The sequence below is a fragment of the Panthera tigris genome, chromosome X (genome assembly GCF_018350195.1).
Source record: "Panthera tigris isolate Pti1 chromosome X, P.tigris_Pti1_mat1.1, whole genome shotgun sequence".
Taxonomy (NCBI): domain Eukaryota; kingdom Metazoa; phylum Chordata; class Mammalia; order Carnivora; family Felidae; genus Panthera; species Panthera tigris.
The window spans coordinates 126,819,904-126,841,618 of NC_056677.1; the positions used below are offsets into that span (position 1 = coordinate 126,819,904).

The window sequence follows — 21,715 nt, forward strand, 5'->3', positions numbered from 1 at the left end:
GCTCAGCCGGTTGACACTCTGACTCCTGATTTTGGCTCAGGTCACGATCCCCGGGTCTTGACACTGACCCCTGCGTTGGGCTCCACACTCAGTGTGGAGCCTACCTGAGATTCTCTCTGTCTGTCTGCCTCTGTCTCTGTCTCTGTCTCTGTCTCTCCCCCTCTCCCCCATTTGTGTGCTCTATTTCTCCCTAAAAACAACGAGAAGCGGGCTGACTAGGAAGGGGGCCTCTGCGCACAGCGCTACTCACTCGGGCTGTATACCAGAAAGAGAGTGCTCATCCCAGCTTGCAGGTGTTCGCCAATTAGGCATTCTATCCGCCAAATTCCAACTTTGGATGGTAGCATTTCCACTGTCTCAAAAACACCTTATCAAAAACAAAAGGAACAAAAATGATTTCTTCTTGCTAAAAAAAAAAATGACTGGCAGATGCATTGGTTTATGCAGAATATCAAAGGAGATCTACCTAAGTTAGTTCTACCACCCTCGGACCCTCAAACCCAAAGTGCTCCCTGTGTGAGCCCTACAGTTTTGAGGCACCGGGGATTGAGTCATGGCAGCCCCCAGCCCTGGGAAATAGGAGAGACAGGGTGGTGGCAGCCTTTGCCGGTGCAGACAGGAGAAAGCCACTGCAGTCTCAGGGTTTTCCAGAGACAAAGGTTTATTTCCCATTGGGCACATGTGAGCTCCCTGGGACAGGGAGGCCTGGGCAAGGTCCTCGTGGATCTGGTCCACTAGGGCCACCTTGAGGCTAAAGTAACCTGGCAGCAAGAAGCTAGAGGTGAAGGCTGAGGGGCTGAGGAATGAGTCACAAGCGGCCAACTAGGATAAAGGTGCCCCTTAAGGTGCCAACTAGGATAAGGGTGTTGTAAGTTTACCCTTTCCATGCTGGAGTTGAAAAGCAGCAGCCAGGGTTGGGAGCAGGGGGACACACAATAAACACAAGGTAGAGGAAGAAAGGACTCAACTGTGCCTCCCTTTCCCAATGTAGGTATCTCGGAGTGGACACTGCTGCTTTGTACTTGAACTGTATTTGTGATGTAAAGTGACTGCAGGAATGTTTATTACGCAAGAGTGAGCAGAGAGGCGCCTGGGTGGCTCAGTCAGTTAAGCGTCCAACTCTTGATTTCAGCTCAGGTCATAACCTCACAGTTCATGAGATCGAGCGCCACATGGGGCTCTGTGCTTGGGATTCTCTGTCCCTCTCTCTCTGCCCTTCCTCTGCTTGCGCTCTCTCTCTCAAAAATAAATTAAAAAGAAAACAGTGAGCAGAAAAGTCATTGAACTTATTGGAAGTTTTACACAAGAACGGGAGAAGTTCATTCCCATGATGAAAGCTGATCAACATTATGAGTACTGCTTAATCGATATACTGGTTATATACATAAACAAATCACTCTATGGATAACTGCTAGTGCCGTGTGGGATCTCAGATGGGGAAAATAATCTCCTTTTCCTAGTAAAGTGCTGCAACATGAATTATTCCTGCTTTCTGTTCTGTTTCTTTTAGAGCACATTATCTGTATCTGAAATCATCATGCTCATTTGCTAAATTATTTAGTATGTCTCTATAGAGTAAAGTGAGTTGAAGAAGTAAGTTACCTGAGATCAGGGAGTGTGTGTGCTCTGTCCTTGGATTGCTCTCCCAGTGCCCGGACCATTTGAGTGGAACAATAGGTACAGTAGTCAGAAAGAGCACAAACTAACTCATACCTGGATACAGGTTGTAGACTGCCATCTTATATTCCTCTTTTTTCCGTACAGTGAACACCTGCCCACTGAAATGAATAGAATGAATGTTTTCATTGCTCCCCATGCTGAGCAGATACCATCGGATCTTTTGATCCTGAGCCACTACCAAGCCGGGTAGTGTGTCCATCACATAGCCGTTGATTGCTGGAGGAGAACACGAAGAAGGCTGTTAAAACCTATTCTCGCGGCACCTGTGTGGCTCGCTCAGTTGAGCGTCGGACTTCGGCTCAGGTCATGATCTCACGGTTCGTGGGTTTGAGCTCCACGTCGGGCTCTGTGCTGACAGCTCAGAACCTGGAGCCTGCTTCGGATTCTGTGTCTCCCTCTCTCTCTGCCCCTCCCCTGCTCATGCTCTCTTTCTCAAAAATAAATAAACATTAAAGTAAGTTAAAAAGATCTGTTCTACAAGTTTCTTTCCCTCTACTCCAGTAAAAAGTATTGATTCCTGTGAGGATTCCACTCCCATACATACACTCCCAATTCATATACTGTGGAAACATCAGGCTCACGTCTCATCTGTTGTAGTGCTTTTCACACGGAGTAATATTTGGGTGTGGGATTTATTACCGTGGAAGCGGAACTTTTCTTTAAAAGTGGGATCCTCCTTCTGGATACTGCAGGGGGCTCTACAGCTCCTTTCCATGTTTTCCGTGAAGTACCAGCTCTTAGTCTCATCAAAAATGGTGAAAAACAGAGCAAACTCCTGCACTGTCACTTGTCTCCCGTGAGCGGGGCTCAGTGTGTTACTGCGGCAGATCAGAAGGGGTCCGATCAAGCCAGAGTGCACGTCTTTTTCCTGAGAGAGAAGACATCAATCCTCCTTAGTAGATCCCAGAGTGATATCTCTCAAACACAAATATGATGGCACCTCCCCTATTTAAAGCTTTCCATTAAACTTAGGGTAAATACCAAAATTCTTGGCAGATAACACAAAGCCCATTCCTTTTAAACCAGTAAACAGCAGGCACAGTACACACTTACTTACCAAATCAACATCAGAAAAATAAGCCCAGGCCTTGCAGTCAAACTCATCTTCAGTGGGTGCCATCTGATGTTGTACTTTCCAGAAGTAAACTCTGGTTTCATTAGGGTTGACAAACTTTTTTCTAGGTTCTGCTCCTTGCCTCTGATCTTCCTCATAAGAAATCAGGCTAGAATAGAAGGAGTAGGGACGAGAAGCCTGGTTTTTGAAAGTTACCTGCAGAGAAAAGAAGTGAATACAAATTTTAAAAAAGAATTCAAGTGTCATGTTTCAGGATCTTATAAAGTTCTTCGTTTAGGGTTTACGTCCCTAATAGTAACGCCTATTTTTGGCTTTTCCCAAGTTTTAATACCCAAAGGAAGTGGTACAGAGGATGGATGTTATTAGAACCCAAAAGGAAGGATCTATAGAGGAAAGTGGGGAAGTTTTGAATTCTAAGATCTTTAAAGCATGAATTGAAAGTTGCAAAAGAGAAAATTCCTAAATACTTAAAAGCAATCTGAAGTAAAAGGGAAAATATCACACCAGGGGTTTTAAGAGACCATAAGCCCAGGAATTGAATCATATGGTTCTTATGACAAATTCTAGGGTGAATGCATATGATCCTTAAAAAAGACTTCAGTTGTTTAAAAGTTAAACATGCTTCATATGACATATGGAAGCTAAAATCAGAATCAAGACAGAAAAAAAAATTCACTTGCAATCTCATAATCTTAGGTCCTTCTATATCCTTAATGTAAACACTCAATTGGACCAATGGATGACTATTTTTGGAAAAGAATAAAACTACTTTAATTTTTGGCTCACGCAATGCATCAAAATAACTTCTAGTCTACAGGAATTACTGATGGAGTAAAAGGTTAAATGTTAAGAAATTAAACTGTAAAATAAAGTTGAAGAAAGTGTGATTTTAAGAAAAACAATCTTTGTATAGGGAAGGATTTTTACTTATTTATTTTAATGTTTGTTTTTTGGGGGGAGAGAGAGACACAGAGAGAGAGAAACAGAGTGCGAGTGGGGGAGGGGCAGAGAGAGCGGGAGACACAGAATCTGAAGCAGGCTCCAGGCTCTGAGCTGCCAGCACAGAACCCGACGTGGGGCTTGAACCCACAAACCATGGGATCATGACCTGAGCCAAAGTCTGACGCTCAACCGACTGAGCCATGCAGGTACCTCAAGGGAAGGATTTTTATAAACATAAAAGCTACGTAAGTGTCATAAAGGAAAGATTTATGGGTTACTGCCTAAAAATTCAAACCTGTTTTATTTAAAAAACCACTATATATAAAATTAAAAGACAACAAACTTGGAAAAATATATAACAGATATGGTAATATAAATTGATAAGAAAAGCACTCCCTCCAAAAAATGTCAAATGGGCAAAGGACATTAATAGATAATGAATGTTTCTCTACATTGCTCTTCCAGAATTTTGTCCTGGTAAACGGTTGTGATTACAGCATTACTGAACTGTTGAAAAAATATCAAACTATTTAAAAGGTTGTTCAAAGTATATGGCTAAGTAAACCATATATTCACATAATAGACTACTATGCCATCATTAAACAAAAGTATTTAGAAAGTCTTTTTAATGACATGAGAAATACCACATGATATTTAGTCAAAAGAAGTAGAATTATACATTGTATAATTCTGAACCCATAAAGAGAAGGATACATAAGACAAAGATAACATATACCAAAATGGTAGTTATGGGATTATTTTTCAACTTCTTTATTTTCTATACTTTGAAATTTTTCAAAAGTGAGAATACATTATTTTTTAAAAATTTTTAATTTATTTTTGAGAGAGCATGAGCAGGGGAGGGACAGAGAGGGTGACAGAGGATCTGAAGCAGGCTCTGTGCTGTCAGCAGCAAGCCCGATGTGGGGCTCAAACTCATGAACCATGAGATCATGACCTGAGCTGAAGTCGGCCGCTCAACTGACTGAGCCACCCAGGTGCCGAGAATACATTAGTTTTAATTTTTAATTTTTTTAGTTTATTTATTTATTTTGAGAGAGACACAGACAGTTCGAGTGGGGGAGGGGCAGAGAGAGAGAGAGAGAGAGAGAGAGAGAAAATCCATAACAGTCTCTGTGCTATCAGTGCAGAGCCCAATGTGGGGCTCAAACTCACAAAACTGTGAGATCGTGACCTGAGCCAAAACCAAGAGTGGGATGCTCAATCGGCTGAGCCCCCAGGCGCCCCAAGAATACATTATTCTTATAATTAGAAACAATGTGTATGTATATATATATATGATTAATTTTTTTTAATTCCATTGTCCTTAACTCACCATGATATTGTCTTCAACTTCTGCTCTTATATATGGCCCCAAGAGTCCCAAGTGTTCATTCAGCTCTCCACGGTATAAGGGCTGAGTGAAGGATCCATCAGTAAATTCCTGGAAAACCACCTTCTTGAACTGAGGGACATCCCCACCTGGTGCCCTGGGAAGAAAAGCAATGTCTTCATGGACCAGGTGGGCAGAAAAAGCTCACATTCTTGCCCTCCCTGTAGTTGAGACACATTTAGTAGAACTGATGATGAACTGGAAGTGTAATGGAGTGGAGAGAGGAGAACAAAGGATTAAAGAGAACCTCCAGGCTTCTGATTTGGGCAAATGGATGGATGGTGATGCAATTCACTGAGATGGGGAACCCTGGAGGACGAGGTGGTTGGAGTATACAGTTTTGAACACATGGATATCTGTGTAAATTCAATTGGCAAATACCTAGAGGCTGAGAGCTCACAAGAGATCTAGATGAACACTATCCATATTCAGATGATATCCAAATCAGGGGAGCAGCTTATCAAAGCTGATAGTCAATTTTGTTATGTCCTCATCTTATTGGATGACTAAGCAACATTTTGCATAGTTAACCCCTCCATCTTCCTGACATACTCTCCCTTCAGGCTTCACTAGTACATAAGTTCTATGAAAGCAGCGCATTTGTCTGTTTTGTCCACTGCTGTATTCCCTGCAGCTGGAACAAGTGCCCGGCCCATAGTAGGTGGTCAAAAAATATTTGTTGGATGTTAAATGTATGTAGGGCTTATAAACTTATTCTAAATTTTTTTAAATGTTTATTCATTTTTGAGAGAGACAGAGAGACAGACACAGAATGTGAGCAGGGGAGGGGCAGAGAGAGAGGGAGACGCAGAATCCGAAGCAGGCTCCAGGCTCTGAGCTGTTAGCACAGAGCCCGATGCGGGGCTCAAACCCGTGAACTGCAAGATCATGACCTGAGCCGAAGTGGGACGCTTAACCGACTGAGCCACCCAGGCGCCTCTGCCCCCCCCCCCCACTCCGCCCCGTCCCAGACTTTTGATTGAGGAATTATAAAGTCTCCGTTCACTCAGCCTGTAAGACACTTCAGCAAACCCACCAAGAAAGAAAACAACTGCTGATCATCACTGCAACTAGGTGGTCCTCTTGCACTTAAATTTTAGTTCATCCAATTCTTATTGTTCTACAGCTCTCCAAAGATTTTTAAAATATGGATTTTTAGCATTTATCTAGTTTTTATAGTTGCAGCAGGAGCATTGGCCTGCCATGACCTACTCTCTATCCAGAAGCTTTGGATTTGCATGGCGTGCCATTTTCCATCCTTTTCCTTTCACCTTTCATACTCCTATGCTTCAGCTCTGTAGCTTGGAAACAGCATCTAGTTGTATTTTGTTTTGTTAAGAAAAAGCCCAAATTGGAGTCATTTGTCACCAAGGAGAGCAAAACAAGATTCACAGTCTCAACCAATCCCAGGAATGTAACCTTTTGACACTCAATCTGAAATTTCCAGATCAGCATTAGTGAGGTCATCTGCATGATCAAAATCTTGTTCTTCCCTTCTCCCCAAAAAGCTATCCTGGGCTGAAGCACCCCTTTCTTGTGCTAATAACCAACCTCCTTGCCCCATCTTCCATTTGTATTGCTCCTCAGAGCATCTCTCTGCTTGCTAGATGGAATGCTGCCTAATTCATGATAACCTCATAAAGCACTTCATAAACTGATTTACTTGCTTGAATTTTGTTTTTTAACAGACTTGGTGGCAGCAACAGGCTCCAAAGTGAACCTCTGATGGCATTCCAAAACAGGAAAGTATGGCACCCTGTGAGCCCTTTGAGTTCATTTTCTTCCTGCTTCCCGGGGTCGCGGTGAGTTCCTTAGTTGAGTTCTGCGCTTTTTGCTTTCAAGCTCCAAGTGCAACTGGCTTTCCAGTGCAGGGTTAATAGGTCAGTCCTGAGTGACAGGAGGCTCTAACAAAGAGCCAGCCCTTGGTTCAGTCCCCAGTTCCATGTCGGAGTCCCTTCCCCGTTTCTAGTCTGTAGTCGTTATTGACTGGGCTCTGCTGGTTTAGTGCTTTCCTCAGTTCTATTCTACTGTCTCTATCAGTGGAGTCGGCCAGTTTAGTCCACGCTAGGACTTGCTGGATGTGCATGCAGGGACCACTATGGGCCAGTCTGCAGTAACATCTAAACCACGGTTTTTGGTTTTGTCCCTGGATGCCACGTTGGGAACTCGTAATGGTTTAATTTGCAATTCCCCCCGTGTTTGGAATTATTCTCCAGATTCCATGCTGGGAACTGCTGGTGGCAGCTGCAATTGTCTATTGGTTTGGAATCAGTTTGTGGTCTCCATTCTTTTAGGCCTGTTTGTTTAATCCTGTCCCAGTCCCTAGTGTGTTGGTTACTGCTGGTGTCCACAGTTCTGTTCTTCCAGTTACTGTTGCTTTCTATTAATGTGCATGTGAAGTAAAGGCTGTGGCAAAAAGAGTATCTCAGAAGTCAAAGAGCTTAGGCATTAGCTTGGCTCTGAGAAATTCAAAGAGCTGGCTAAACACATGGGATCCTTTGTATCCAGAGAGCTGAGTGTGCCGTCTTTCACACGTAAGAACTATAGTGCCAGAAGCTGCAGATGTCTAGCAAGGAGGCAAAATTTTACTAAAAACAACCTGGAATTATAATGGGTGTTATGGGGAATGTTCCAAAGACCCCAAATGTCCATCGACTGACAAATGGCTAAAGAAGATGTGGTATATATATACAATAGAATACTACTGGGTAATGAAAAAGAATGCCATCTGCAGCAACATGGATGGAACTAGAATGTATTATGCTAAGTGAAATAAAGTCAGTCAGAGAAAGACAGATATCATATGACTTCACTCATATGTGGAATTTCAGAAACACAACAGATGAACATAGGGGAAGGGAAGGATAAATAAGATAAAAACAGAGAGGGAGGCAAACCATAAGAGACTCTTAAATACAGACAACAAACTGAGGGTTGCTGGACAGAGGTGGGTTGGGGGGGTGGGCTAAGTGGGTGATGGGTACTAAGGAGAGCACTTGTTGGGATGAACACTGGGTGTTATATGTAAGTGATGAATCACTGGGTTCTACTCCTGAACCCAAGACTATACTGTATGTTAACTAACTTGAAATTAAATTAAACAAAAACAAAAACAAAAACAAATAGATAAGATCACTTAAAAAGTGCATTTAAGGGGTACCTGGGTGGCTCAGTTGGTTAAGTATCTGACTCTTGATTTTGGCTCAGGTCATGATCTCATGGTTTGTGAGACTGAGCCCCGTGTCCAGCACTGCATGGGGCCCCGCATCAGGCTCTGCCCTGAGCTTGGAGCCTGCTTAAGATTCTCTCTCTCTCTCTCTCTCTCTCTCTCTCTCTCTCTCTCAAATAAAAAAAAGTGCACTTAAAAGCAAGAGCTCACAAATCAAAGAAACAAATTGGGTCTTGTATGTTAATTGTATGCAAAAACTTCCAAAAGGTTTCAAAATTCCAAAATAGCTTCATTGAATGAATCACTACAGAAGGTTAATGAAAAATAAAAAAGATTAAAAGTACCTAAAACAAAAGCTACAACCCAATTCTTTGGGGGAATTGGAGAGAGCTGCCTTTGTCTTGCAAATATCTGCCAGGTAAAAGGTTTGGTTCTATAAGTTGAAAGTTCACCTGCCCTTTCGCCAATCCTCCAAACCTTTGCTGGTTCCTCTCAAAATGCTTGAAAAGATCTGGACCCTGGAAACGGAATTCTCCTGTACTCAATCTGTGCCTTTGGGATGTAAATTTTCTATCTCCACCTCCTCTAGGACCTGGGGGCCATCTTTTCACATGCCAACATTAGGGAGAAATATCATCAGAAGGGAAGAAAAGGAGAGAGGGAGGTATTTGGAAATTAAGCCTAAATGTCCTCTCCATTAATATTAGTAAAAAGAAAAGCTGTAAGATCTTTGTGTTTGTGTGTCCATCTATCTATATATCTGTTGCAAATGTGTCATGCTTTTGGACATCTGGGTGGTATTGCTAAAATTAATTTGTAAAAGAGCTCTATTTAGTTGGTTTGAAGGCAAACACTTATAAAGATTGGGCACTCTAAAACTCTCGAAAAGATAGACACTAGCCCAAATGTTTTTCAAGTTCATATGCTCTGGGATAATCTCCAGTCAAGTTGTTTCCATTAAAAAGTATTGTTTTTTTAAATTAATAACTTAAAACTGCAACATACACACACAAACCAATGGTCCACAAAACATTCTCCTCTTCTGAGGATTTAGGATGCATTGTTATCATTAACCAGTCTTTTACCGTTAAACTTAAATGGCCATTTGGAATACTTCTGAGATTGTTCTACCAGTGATTAAGACTGAGGTGGCAGGTATTAGGTAGGGATTATATTCATTTTACTTTTTCGGCAGACTTGGTGACCTCATTAGCCACAGAAGTCTTTGAGACACCCACAGCAACTGTCTGTGTCACGCTGGGAAGAGCAAAACGGCCCAAAGGAGGACAGCCCAAGAAGCACTCTACACATATGGGCTTGGCAGGAACTATATCAACAATGGAAGCATTACCAAGTTTCAAGAGTTTGGGGCCATCTTCCAGCTTCTTTCCAGAACAGTGATCAATCTTTTTCAGGTCAGCAAACTTGCAAGCAATGTAAGCTGTGTGACAATCCAGCTTGGATGGTTCGGAATAATCATCTGAGCTGTGAAGCCAGCTACTTCTACTGGTGGGTCATTTTTGCTGTCACTAGCCATATTGTTACAACAAACATCTTTGACAGATACATTCTTTTTTTCAAGATTTTATTATTAAGTAATCTCTAAACCCAATGTGGGGCTCAAACCCCACAACCCTGAGATCAAGAGTCGCACGCTCCATCAACTGAGCCAGCCAGGCACCCCTGGCAGGTATGTTCTCAACATCAAAGTCCACACCGTCTCCAGGAAGAGCTTAACTCAAAGCTTCATGGTGCATTCCAACAGACTTGACTTCAGTTGTAACACTGACTGGAGCAAAGGTGACTACCGTGCCAGGTTTGAGAACAATCTCCACTCAGCTCACAAGGACAGTACCAATATCACCAATTTAGTAGACATATCAGAGCGGTAGACAAAAGGGCTTGTCAGTTGGATGATCTACTGAGAGGAGACAATCCCGAGTTTCAAGCAGCATGGCTCCCTTGGCATAGCCATCTCTGTGGGTGACGTTTCATCCCTTTAATCAAGGCATGTTAGCACTTGGCTCCAGCATTTTGTCATCATTCCAACCGGTAATTGGCACAAATACTACTGTGTTGGGGTTGTCACCAAATTTCTTAATATATGTGCTGACTTCCTTAACATTTTCCTTGCATCTCTTCTGGCTGATACCTTCCTTGTATCAGTGGAATCTATTTCATAAACAACAACAATTAGTTGTTTCACACCTAGTGTGTAAAGCCAGAAGGGCATGCTCATGGATCTGCCCATTCTTCGAGATACCTGCTTCAGTTTCACCAACAGCAGCAGCAACAATCAGGAAGCACAATCAGCCTGAGACGTGCCTGTAATCATGTTTTTGATGAAGTATCTTTGTTCTGGGGCATCAGTGATAGTCACATAATACTTGCTGGTCTCTGATTTCCAAGGAGAGACATCAGTAATGATACCACACTCACTTTCAGCCTTCTGTCTGTCCGAGATCCAGACATACCTGAAGGGGCTCTTTCCCATCTCAGCAGCCTCCTTCTCAAGTTTTCAATGGTTCTTTTGTTGATCTCACCACATTTGTAGATCAGATGGCTAGGAGTGGTAGATTTGCCCAAATTTATGCATCCGATGATGACAGTGTTGATGTGAGTTTTTTCCTTTCCAATTTTGGCTTAGATTTAGGGATGGTTTTCATGACACCTGTGTTTTGGTGCCAAACCCATTGTGAAAAAAGCAATTATATCTTAGACCTCATAAGATGTTTTTGCCATTCTTTATACAAACAATATTTATACTTATCCATAATTTATCCTTTCTTTACTTTTTTAGTCTTTTTTGCCTTTTACTTCTTTCATTATCACTTTCCTATTGTCTCAACTACATCATTAGAATATTTTTATTGGGTTTTTGCTGGTGGTGAGATTTAGGTTTCTGTTTGTCTGAAAATGTCCCATTTCACCTTGAATTCTGAATCATATTTTTGATTGATATAGAATTCTAGGTTGGCAGTTATTGTATTTCAACGCATTCTAGACATCATTTCCCTGTCTTCTATGTTTAATTAGCACTACTGAAAAGTCACCTTGCTGTATCTCATTTGAATGTATGCTGTCTTTTTCCTTTGGCTGCTTTTAAAAGAATGTTTATTTATTTATTTTGAGAGAGAGAGTGTGTGTGTGCATGCACATAAGTGGGGGGGGGGCAGAGAGAGGGGGAGACAGAGAGTCCCAAGCAGGGTCTGCACTATGAGCACAGAACCCAACATAGGGCTCGAACCCACAAACTGAAAGATGATGACCTGAGTCGAAATCCAGAGTCGGATGCTCAACCGACTGAGCCACCCAGGTGCCCCTCTTTGGCTGCTTTTAAGACTTTTGGATTTTCTGAAGTTTCACTCTGATGAAACATTCCTAGGTGTTGATATTTTTATTCACTCTGGGGTTTGTTGAACTCTCTGAATCTGTGCATTCATGAATTTTTTCAATTTTGGAAAATATTAAGCCATTACCTCTTCAATTATTGCTTCTCTAATCACTCTTTCCTTTCCTTCTGCAATTTCAATTAAAAATAGGTAAATCTTGGGGCCTGGGTGGTTCAGTCAGTTAAGCATCCAACTTGGGCTCAGGTCATGATCTCGTGGTTTGTGAGTTCAAACCCCGCATCAGGCTCTGTGCTGACAGCTCAGAGCCTGGAGCCTGCTTTGGATTCTGTGTCTCCCTCTCTGTCTGTCCTTCCACGCTTGTGCTGTCTCTCTCTCAAAAAATGAATAAACATTAAAAATTTTAAAAAATAGGTAAATACTTCACACTATCCTTTACGTCTCCTCTATCTGTTGCTGTATCACAAATTACATCAAAACTTTAGTGGCTTAAAACAGCAACCATTTTGTTGTACTTTTCAATTCTGTTAAGTCAGAATTGCTCCTCATGGTATCATATGTAGTCACTCAATGCTCAGTTCTCCTGGTATGCTCTCTCTGGAAGAAGCCAACCACTATGTATGAAATCTGATTATCCTGGTACTCTCATGCTAGAAAGGTTACATGTAGGCCTTCTGGTCAAGAGTCCCAGCAAGTCTAGATTTCCATTATTTTCCGCCAAGGCATCAGATGTGTGAATGAAGCCATTTTGGACCTTCAAGATAAACCCAGAGATTTCATGGACAACACAGATGACAGAAAACTGGGCTGCAAGTCAATGAAGTGAATTAACTGGCTTACTGTTACCTTGAGGATGTAGACCCCTGGGGACCCAGCTTAAAGTGGACATGGTTTACATCTACTTTTACTCTCTGGATGGACCCATTGAGTCTTATTTGAATGCTATCAAGATGCTTATGGCTCCCAAGCTTATTTGTCTTTAGCACAGAGCTCTCCCTTGGATTCCAGACTCATATATCCAACTGACTACTCAACATCTCAATTTGGGCATCTAGTGGGCATCTCAAAGTAAACATGTTAAAAACAGACCCTTGAGTGTTTCCTCAAATAAATCTGTTCTACCTCAAGCCTTCCACATCTCATTAAATGTCATCATTGTCCATCTAGTTGCTTAGGAAAAAAATAACTAAAAAAAAAAACGTAAAATTTTATCTGAGTCCTTCTCTCCATTGCCCCCATACTCAACCTAACAGCAAGTCCTGTCTGCTTATTTTCAAATTATACTCAACACCTTTCCATTTCTTTTGATTTTCCCCACCACAATTTTGGTCTAAATAATCTGTCTTCTCCGGATGACTGTAATGGCCCCTTTGCTGGTTTCCCTGCCTCTATTTTGGCTCACGGAAGTTGTGCTACCATTCAGTTGGCATTCTCTGGAGTTCAGACATACATGAGAGACCTGCTCTTGCCTCCCTACATCCATCATTTACTAATTCATTCAATAGATATTTAAGCATTTATCACATGCCAGGAACTGATTAAGGTTTTGGGGATATACCATTGAACAACACCTTCAAAATTTGTGCTTTCAAGAACGTAGTTTCTAGTTGGGGAAAATAGACTATAAACAAGTAAATGTATAATATTTCAGGTGCTAGTAAGTGCAGTGAAAAAGTGTGGTAGGAGCTGTATGCATACACAGTGTTCAGGGAAAGCCTCACTGATAAAATGAAATTTGAGCAGCAATGTGAAAGAAGTGAGAGGATGAACATTAGGATATCAAAAGAAGAGAATTCTAAGAAGAGAACACAAAGTGCAAAGGCCTAGAGAAAGGTATATATTTATTCTATCTGAGGAAGTACAATAAGGGCAATGTGGTTAGAACAGAGTGAGCAGGAAACAATGGTAGGATATGAGAGCAGAGACGTTTCAGTGGGTCAAATCTCAGAAACTTGAAGGCCATGGTGAAGGTTTTGGAATTTACCAAGGGTAGAAAGGAAATCCACTAGGAGATTTGGAGCAGAGAACAATAATCAGAATTACACTTTGAAAATTTACTTTAGCTTCTGTGTAGGGAAAAGACTGTATAAGGGCCAGGCTGGAAGCTGAAAGTACAGTTAAGAGGCTATTACAATAACTTGGTTGAGAGTTGAGGATGGTTTAGACCAGAGTGGTAGCCACTGATTTGGATACCAGTAGCTGGATTCTTTTCCACCTATTCTTCCTTTAAGCCACTTCAAAAAGCCTTTTTTATCTCCATTATTCCATTAAAAATACATTTTCAAAATCACGGATGATCTTTACTAATTCTCAGCCCTTGTCTTAGTTGAACTCTCAGTACTATTTCCTTTTTTTTAAAGTTTTATTTATTTTGAGAGAGACAGAGGGTAAGAGGAGGGACAGGGGCGGGCAGAGAGAGAGAATCCCAAGCAGGCTCTGTGCTGTCAGTGCAAAACCTGATGTGGGGCTCAAACACCCAAACTGTGAGATCATGATCTGAGCTGAAGTTGGACGCTTAACTGACAGCCACCCAGGAACTCTGATTACTCCATCCTGTGTGCTCTCATCCGGTCTGACACCAATTTTCTATCTTTTTTTTTTCTTTTTTTCACTAACCTCACTGTCAATCTTTCTCTGTAAACTTAAGTGTTAGTTCTTTAAACTCTCCTCTTTTCTGTCTAAACTTATTCTCATGATGGTCTACTCTTATGCAGATAATATCAAGTTGTATTATCTCCATCTAAGATATCTTCCTTGAACTTGAAATTCATATATAAACTACCTTTACCATGTACAAAATTAGTTTCTTAATTTCTGCTCCTTCCACAAATCTTTTGTTTGTCCAGTGTTTTCCATGGCAGTCAATGACCATTCCTTCTTTTTAGTTACAAGACTCTAAACACCGAAGTTATTCCTAACTCATCTTTTTTTCTCACAACCACATCTAATCCATCAAAGAATACTGCTGGTTATAATTTCAAAAAATAACAAGAATTTCATTATGAACTGAGAATTGGATAAGATGAAAATGCACTATAATGGAAATGGTTGACTAGGAAACTGGAGAGGGTGGCCTTAGGAGCAATGATTATTTATTGCCATAAGCATGAAGACGGTATATGGTTACGGATGTCAATAAATGTGTTGGAGGTTGAGACGTTCATTGCATAGGCATTGGCTATGAATGAGAAGGGCTATTGGAGAATGGGTAAAGGGGGTTGGAGATTTAAGGAAAAAGAAAATGCAGGGGAAAGGTCCAGGACAGTGGGAAAGTCGGTAGATTAGGGAAATATTCTATAGTTGCTATGCAGCAATAAGGGCCCGCTTGAGGTAGACAGAGAGGTCAGAATGTGACAATGAGTAATGAAGAAGGCACCTAACCTTTCTCTAGGACCTATATTATCTTACCATTGCTCATCTTTACTACTTCGTCTCCCATAACCACCCCCCTCACCCCAGTTCTTCACTCTACTCCAGTCAGACTGGTCCTTTCTTGTTCCTCAAACTTGTTTCATTCTCAGAGCCTTTGCATTCCTTGTTCCCTCTGCCTGGAAGCATCTCTCAGAGCTCCATCAAGTGTCTTCTTCTCAGCATTTAGGTCTCAATTTCACAGAGGATTTCTCTGACCAACACAGCTAAAGTAACACCCCAAGGCACTCTCTATCATATTAGATTCTACCTCCTGAAGAGCACCATCAAGATTCCTCTATTTACTTTTCCGCTAATTTATTACCTCTTGCTCCCCCCAGTAGAATGTAAGCTCCTATTCTGCTGCACCCCAGTGTATACAAGAGTGTCTGGCATAGAGTAGGTGCTCAATAAATACTTGTTGACTGATCGGCTCTGCATAAGACTCTCCTTATCTTCCAAATTTCTCTGTGCTTTCTCTTCCCTGCCCAATCTCTCTCTGCTTCCCTAACAATCAAATCCTCCCACTTTGCTCCCTGGATCCTCAGTACCATGGAAAACAACATTCTCTGTATCCTCAACATCTTTACCACACACTTTACTTCTTCCTCCTGCTTCTCTCAGAACCTTTTCACAAGATTAAGATTACTCCTGCAGCTCACAAGGTTGAAAGGTGAGGCTGACTTTCTTCATGTTCCCCATTGATGCTTCTTGACCTTGACCCATTTACCCTTTTGTAACTCTCATTATTGGTGTCATCATCTAACCTCCTATTTACTCCTCAGCTCCATCTAGACTTTGCTTCCTGGATTTCAGGGTTCTTCTATAAAGCAACCTTTGGAGACTTATTCCTGCAGATTAGCTGTGTTTTTCATATTGTTTCAGCATCTGGTAAAGTTAAATGTGGCAATAGCAGGACAAAGGAATAATCAATGTACTCATACCTGTTTCTTAGTGCATGGGGAGATCTACTCATCCCATAATCCCAGAGACGCTCCACTGCAGCAATGAAATAGTGTCGTGTTCTCTTTTGAAAGCTGCGGAGGCCCTGATTTTCATCTTCACCATAGATGTCAAAATCTTCTCTCTTCATTTCAATTGAGGACGTATCATCATACTCAATTTTGTCTTCCACTGACTGAAGAGTAGTAAGGGTTATTTCTCTTTGATGGCGTTTTGAGACCGGTGGGTTCTGAGAGCACAATCTTCCAGTCTCTCCTTGCTTTGACCTGGTGGCTTCTCTTTGGAGTTTACCTTGTCCTTCATTTATTGCTGCTACTGAAGGACTGTTTTCACAAGGGCCCAAAGGCAAAATGGTGTCCTTGCTCTTAAAAGCTATGTTTTTCTGTGACTTCTTTTGGGATTTCCACTCTTCTCTTGGTATCTGGGTGGCATTGTTGTTATCCCAAGCAAGGGGACCCAGCAGCTCAGAGGGAATCTTTTCAGAGCTCTCTGTTGTCCATTTCAGAAAGGGCACTTTTCTGGGTCCATTTATTTTCTCCAACTTAACAGGTCCTTGTGTTTTCTGAAGGAAGATCTTCTCCATAAGATCCAGGTGGCCAGAAGAATCATTGCTAGTTTTTGTAGGGAAAGAGTCTTCTTGATGAACATGAGCTTTAGGGAGTAATTCAACTTTGCCAGATGCTTCAGACAAGCCTTGTTGCAAAAGAGTGTTTTCACGTTTCTTGGACATGCGTTGGTTCATGGCACTTTTCCCTAGGGAGCTGAACTTTCCTTGACCTACAATCATTTCTGAGGTTAGGAAGGCTACAGAAAGTTTATTTCTCTTGGCTCCTTGTGAGAAATGAGTGCTTTTTTGGACCCCAGAACTCTCCCTGAAGGTATAAGTGCAGGCTGACACTGGAAGATGAGAAGAGTTGTCCTGGGATGGGATCTTGGTCAGATGTGTATGTCTGATTGATGGAAATGCTGATGCCTTTGCAACGGGTAATGCAGAGTCATTCATTTGAATGGTGCCCTGATTCCCCATAGAACAATCTGATTGGAGGGACCGAGTGGCAGCCCCTTTTTCTTTCTCATTGTCCTCCTCTATCTCTGTGAGGGTTCCATGCATCAAAAAGTTCATGTTTTTGGATGACTGGGTTGAGGTGTCATTCAAAATTACCCCCCTTGCAAACTTAGTTTCTTCTAGTGAGAGTCTGGATTGTTTCAAGGCCCGCTTACCACGCTGAGTGAGAATATTATGCTGACTTGGATTAGGAGATATCCTTGGAGTGCTTGAAAACCTCTCTGCCATTTCCTTTGTTTGATTTCCCAAACCTTCCAAGTTTTCTTCCTCCCTTATTTTTGAGAAATGGACTATGTGAATCCCTGCTCTATGTGCTGAATCATTTAATGACCCGGTGTCTTGAAGTATTGGAGTATATGGCCCCTCATCTAAACCTTCCACATTTTGCTTAGTGCTTAGTAAGAAAAGGTTCTTCAGGGAATTCTTAGTGTCAGCTACTGTATATTCCTGAGGCAAAACCACATTTTCATGGGTTAATTTCTCCTTTCTTTCTATCTCTTCCTGAGATTTTTCTTCTTGATTGTAAGTACCATTATCTTGGACATTGGGCAAGTTAGTAAAAAACATGCTCTTGCTGTTTGGAAAACTCATCTCTTTGAGTTCTGTGTCCTTTGTAAATTCATCTTCTCCTACTACCACCTTCTTCTCTGACAAAAACTTCTGATCTTTCACAGATTTTTCTGATCCTAAAGATGTTAATTGTGTTGGAATGGGCCTTTGCCCAGAGCTTAGGGAGTTCTCGCCATGGGTCCATTTTATCCACTTTGCTGAATCTGGTGAGAACAGTGTCTTGAAGAATGAGAGACCTGGATTTTCTGCACCTAGTGGCACTGGGCCCTCTTTGTTTTGGTAGACCACTTCCACATTTTTTGATGAAGTAGTTTTATTTGACACATGCTTTAGCTCCAAAGCTGTAATATTTCTGTCCATAAATGTTTCATTATGAAGCAAAGAAGCCATTTCTTGAAACTCAGCATTACTTTCTAATATAGTATCTTGCCAGACTGATGTACTGTTCTCAGTTAATAATGTTGGGACATCAACATGATTTTTGCTATTAGTTGTTGAGTTAATTGTTGCGTTGTTTGTCTTTATCAAAGAGATATTAACTTTGAATAAAGCATTATCTTTAATTAATGAAGCAGGTCCATGAACTCTGTCTTCTTTAAATAACCCATTTCTCTCCACTGATAATACATTTTCTCCCAGTGAACTTTCTTGACTATTCATTAAACCTGCTTCTAACAACTTGGAATCATTGTCTCCTTCACTCGAGCCCAAAGGTACACCAGAGTCAATAGAGTGAGATGAATTTTTGCCAAATACAATGGTACCTAAATGACTATTTAAGTGAATTGACATATTTGGGGGTCCTAAGGAACCTGTCTTTTCAGTACCTGCTGCCAACTTGTCTGATGGAAATGTTGGTGAAGCTGTTAGGTTGTCTGATGAACTAGAAATTTTTAAATCAAGGTTCTTCAACTCTGCTGTTACAGTTGTCCCCAAATTCTCATTTAATCTTAATTTTAGTTCTGGCTCAGGAGTAAATACTCTGTCCCCACCGTGATGGAGCTCTGGTCTGAGATCTGCCACTGCAGATGGGCCCTTGTGTCTTTCTATAGCTCCAAGTAAATGATCATCTGCTTCATGTGTGGCTTCCTGGAAATCAGATAAGAGTAATCCACGTGGAGTAGGATTCTGTCCCAGAAGCATCAGCAAATCACTAGAGGAGACACTTTGTACGTTAAGCAGCTGTGTTCTTTCTCCAGGCTGAGGGTCAATCTTCTCTATGTCATTTTCTGGAGTTGTGGTGGCTTTGAATTGCTTTTGCCTAGGGCTATGGTGTCTTGACTTCTGGGAGAAGCTTCTGGGTTCAATGACATTGTTTTCATTCAGGAGGGAGGCTGGAATATCTTCATATCTATCCTCATCATAATCATCAATGTTCCCATTACAACTAGAAACCTTCAGCAAAGCTGTCATGCCTCTGTTCCGAAAGTCTGAGTTGTGGCACCCCAGCACCCATAGACCTGGAAGAAGAAAAAGACTCTGGTTACTCACAACCCACATCCCAAGCAAGTTATGTATTAGTCGTTCTCTTCTATTCCCAGATAATGAAAAAATAGTAGTCGGTACCATTGTATTACAAGTCATTAGGTTAAATCCCTGGCACATAAAACAGTCCAACAATGGTAGTGAAAGTGCTTTTTTGCATTGACGCTGTTGTGGTATATCTGTCTGTGATCACAAGAAAGGGTTGTGATTACAAATGAACAAATATTGGAATAAAAATGGAGAAATATAATTAACATATACAACAGTGGGGAGTCCTAATAGTCACACAGAACTCTTTGATGATGATAGTGACTTAATCCCTGAAACTGTATGTAGGCTAGGTATTATTGCTATATTACATAATGGCACAGGTTCTTCCAGTCAGATTGCCTGGGTTCAAATCCTAGCTCTACCATTTACCAGCTGTGTGACTTTGAGCAAATCAACTGATCTCTCTGAGCTCCACTTTTCTAATTTGGAAATGAAGCTAATAGTATCTCCCTTATCAAATAATGTATGCAAATCATATATCAATGACTAGCTTCCATTGTCATCAATTTGCAGGATAAGTAAGCACAAGGGAGTAGGACTTTAGGATACATATGATACGAAATCCCTCTACTGTGCTAGCAATGTTAATTTCTGCTGTAAACAAGATTATTCAAGTGAAGGAATTTTACAGTGGCAAAGGGAAAATCTTTCCTCAAAGTATATTTCCATAGAGACCTAAGAGATAATGGGATACCCATGGAAAAGGTCTTTATGGTCAAATGTATTTTGGAATTAATGCACATTGCACTCTATGTGCAAATAATCAATCTGATGGTAAATGAGAATAAATACATTTTATATCATACAAGGATTTAGAAAATCTACCTTTAAAGCAGCCATGCTGAGGAGGTGGTGGGAGAATGTTTTCTACCAAAATAAAGGAGTATACTGTAAATTTAAAAATAAGATGACACGGGGTACAGGAAATCAGCGCTGAAGAAAAGTCCCGAATTAATAACTGATTTTCAGATCTAGAAAAAAAACAGCCCAGACTGGGTGGGGGGTGGGAGGATGCATGGGTCCAGGGGGTCAGTTTCTAAGTGAAAAAGAATATGTTGTATGACAACACTCTTGAATAAAAAAGGGAATAACTAGGGGCGCCTGGGTGGCGCAGTCGGTTAAGCGTCCGGCTTCAGCCAGGTCATGGTCTTGCGGTCCGTGAGTTCGAGCCCCGCGTCGGGCTCTGGGCTGATGGCTCGGAGCCTGGAGCCTGTTTCCGATTCTGTGTCTCCCTCTCTCTCTGCCCCTCCCCCGTTCATGCTCTGTCTCTCTCTGTCCCCAAAATAAATAAAAAACGTTGAAAAAAAAAATTAAAAAAAAAAAGGGAATAACTAAAGGGAAACCATTACAACAAGAACAGTAAAACAATTAGAAGTTTCAGCTAAACAAGTTATAAAAAGAAGAAATGTAATTCTATTTGCTTCCATAGTGAACATTTACATAGTCATAATAATGTGGTTTCACTAAAAATATGGACATAACTATAAGTTTGTGGATTGGGAGCCCAATTTCATGACATTTAAAGCATAATTTTGATGGTGTGAAACGATGTTGGGTCAGAGTAGATCAAGACTGGAGCTGAAATGAGTAATTCAAATAAGGTTTTTGACTCTTAAAATTCTACTGTTATAACTTAGACACAACCACGTCCTTCTTCTTCCTAAGGAGGATAGTAGTTGAGTGAGAAAAGGGAAAATGAAACTCCATAAACAGGTTTGGAATGACATACACCAAACTGTGAGAAGGGCCTGGGATTGGGAACAGTGATCAAGAAGGACTGTAGTTTTATCTGTATTGGTGCAAAGTTTTTAATGAGAACATCTTTTTGTATTACATGCACGAGTAAAGATTAATGTAAAGCATAATTAATTAAATCTCAATCGAACAGCTTAAAGAAGAGCTGATTCTTTGATGAAAAACTCAATAAAATAAATAACCAAATAAAAATAAGAAATTCTACGTGTATAAAATTTGGAATAAAAAAGGAGATATAGTTACAGTTGCAGAGAAAATTAAAAGAAGGGGGAATAGGGAGTGACTTCTTAATCGTAAAGGGTCTCTTTTTGGGGTGATAAAAATATTCTGGAATTAGATAATAGTAATGGTTGCACAACGTTGAATTATAATTCCCTTGGGGACACCGGCTGGCAATCCCCTCCTTCACCTTCTGCCACAGGCAAAACATGTCCAGTCAAGTTTGAGACTGGGTCAGTGGGTATAGACCAGTCTCCTGCCACAGAATTGTACGCTTTTAAATGGTTAAAATGGTGAATTTTACCTCAAAAAAAACAGACAAAAGGAATCAGACTTTACCATTCTGAACACAGGAAATCTTTAGGGGCTTTATTTAGCTTGAGATTTGTAAATAATGATATTACATTAGGATTTTTTTCCCTCAAGACACATAAAGCCATTTTAATTTGTCTGTAGAATTTAAGTAATCACCAAAATAGTTTAAAAGCTTCATAAAATATTGTTATTTGTAATATTTTTCTCTGCCTATACACATACATACACATACACACAATTTCTCTCTTTGGTTTAGACACTTATAACCATATTA

General features: G+C 40.9%; 1 protein-coding gene across 2 annotated transcripts in view; it reads right to left on the bottom strand.

Annotated features, from left to right (window-relative positions):
• F8 (coagulation factor VIII) overlaps window positions 1–21,715 on the bottom strand; it is a 117,041-nt gene that overhangs the window by 29,523 nt on the left and 65,803 nt on the right. The window contains exons 14-19 of one of the 2 annotated variants that reach the window (XM_042974082.1): window positions 15,962–19,076; window positions 5,034–5,187; window positions 2,738–2,950; window positions 2,320–2,548; window positions 1,714–1,896; window positions 251–367 (exon numbers count right to left, since the gene is read on the bottom strand). In XM_042974082.1, coding sequence (XP_042830016.1) covers window positions 251–367; window positions 1,714–1,896; window positions 2,320–2,548; window positions 2,738–2,950; window positions 5,034–5,187; window positions 15,962–19,076 — 4,011 coding nt within the window. Of the gene's footprint in view, window positions 1–250; window positions 368–1,713; window positions 1,897–2,319; window positions 2,549–2,737; window positions 2,951–5,033; window positions 5,188–15,961; window positions 19,077–21,715 lie in introns of those variants that run through there. The other variant, XM_042974083.1, reaches the window with a different exon arrangement.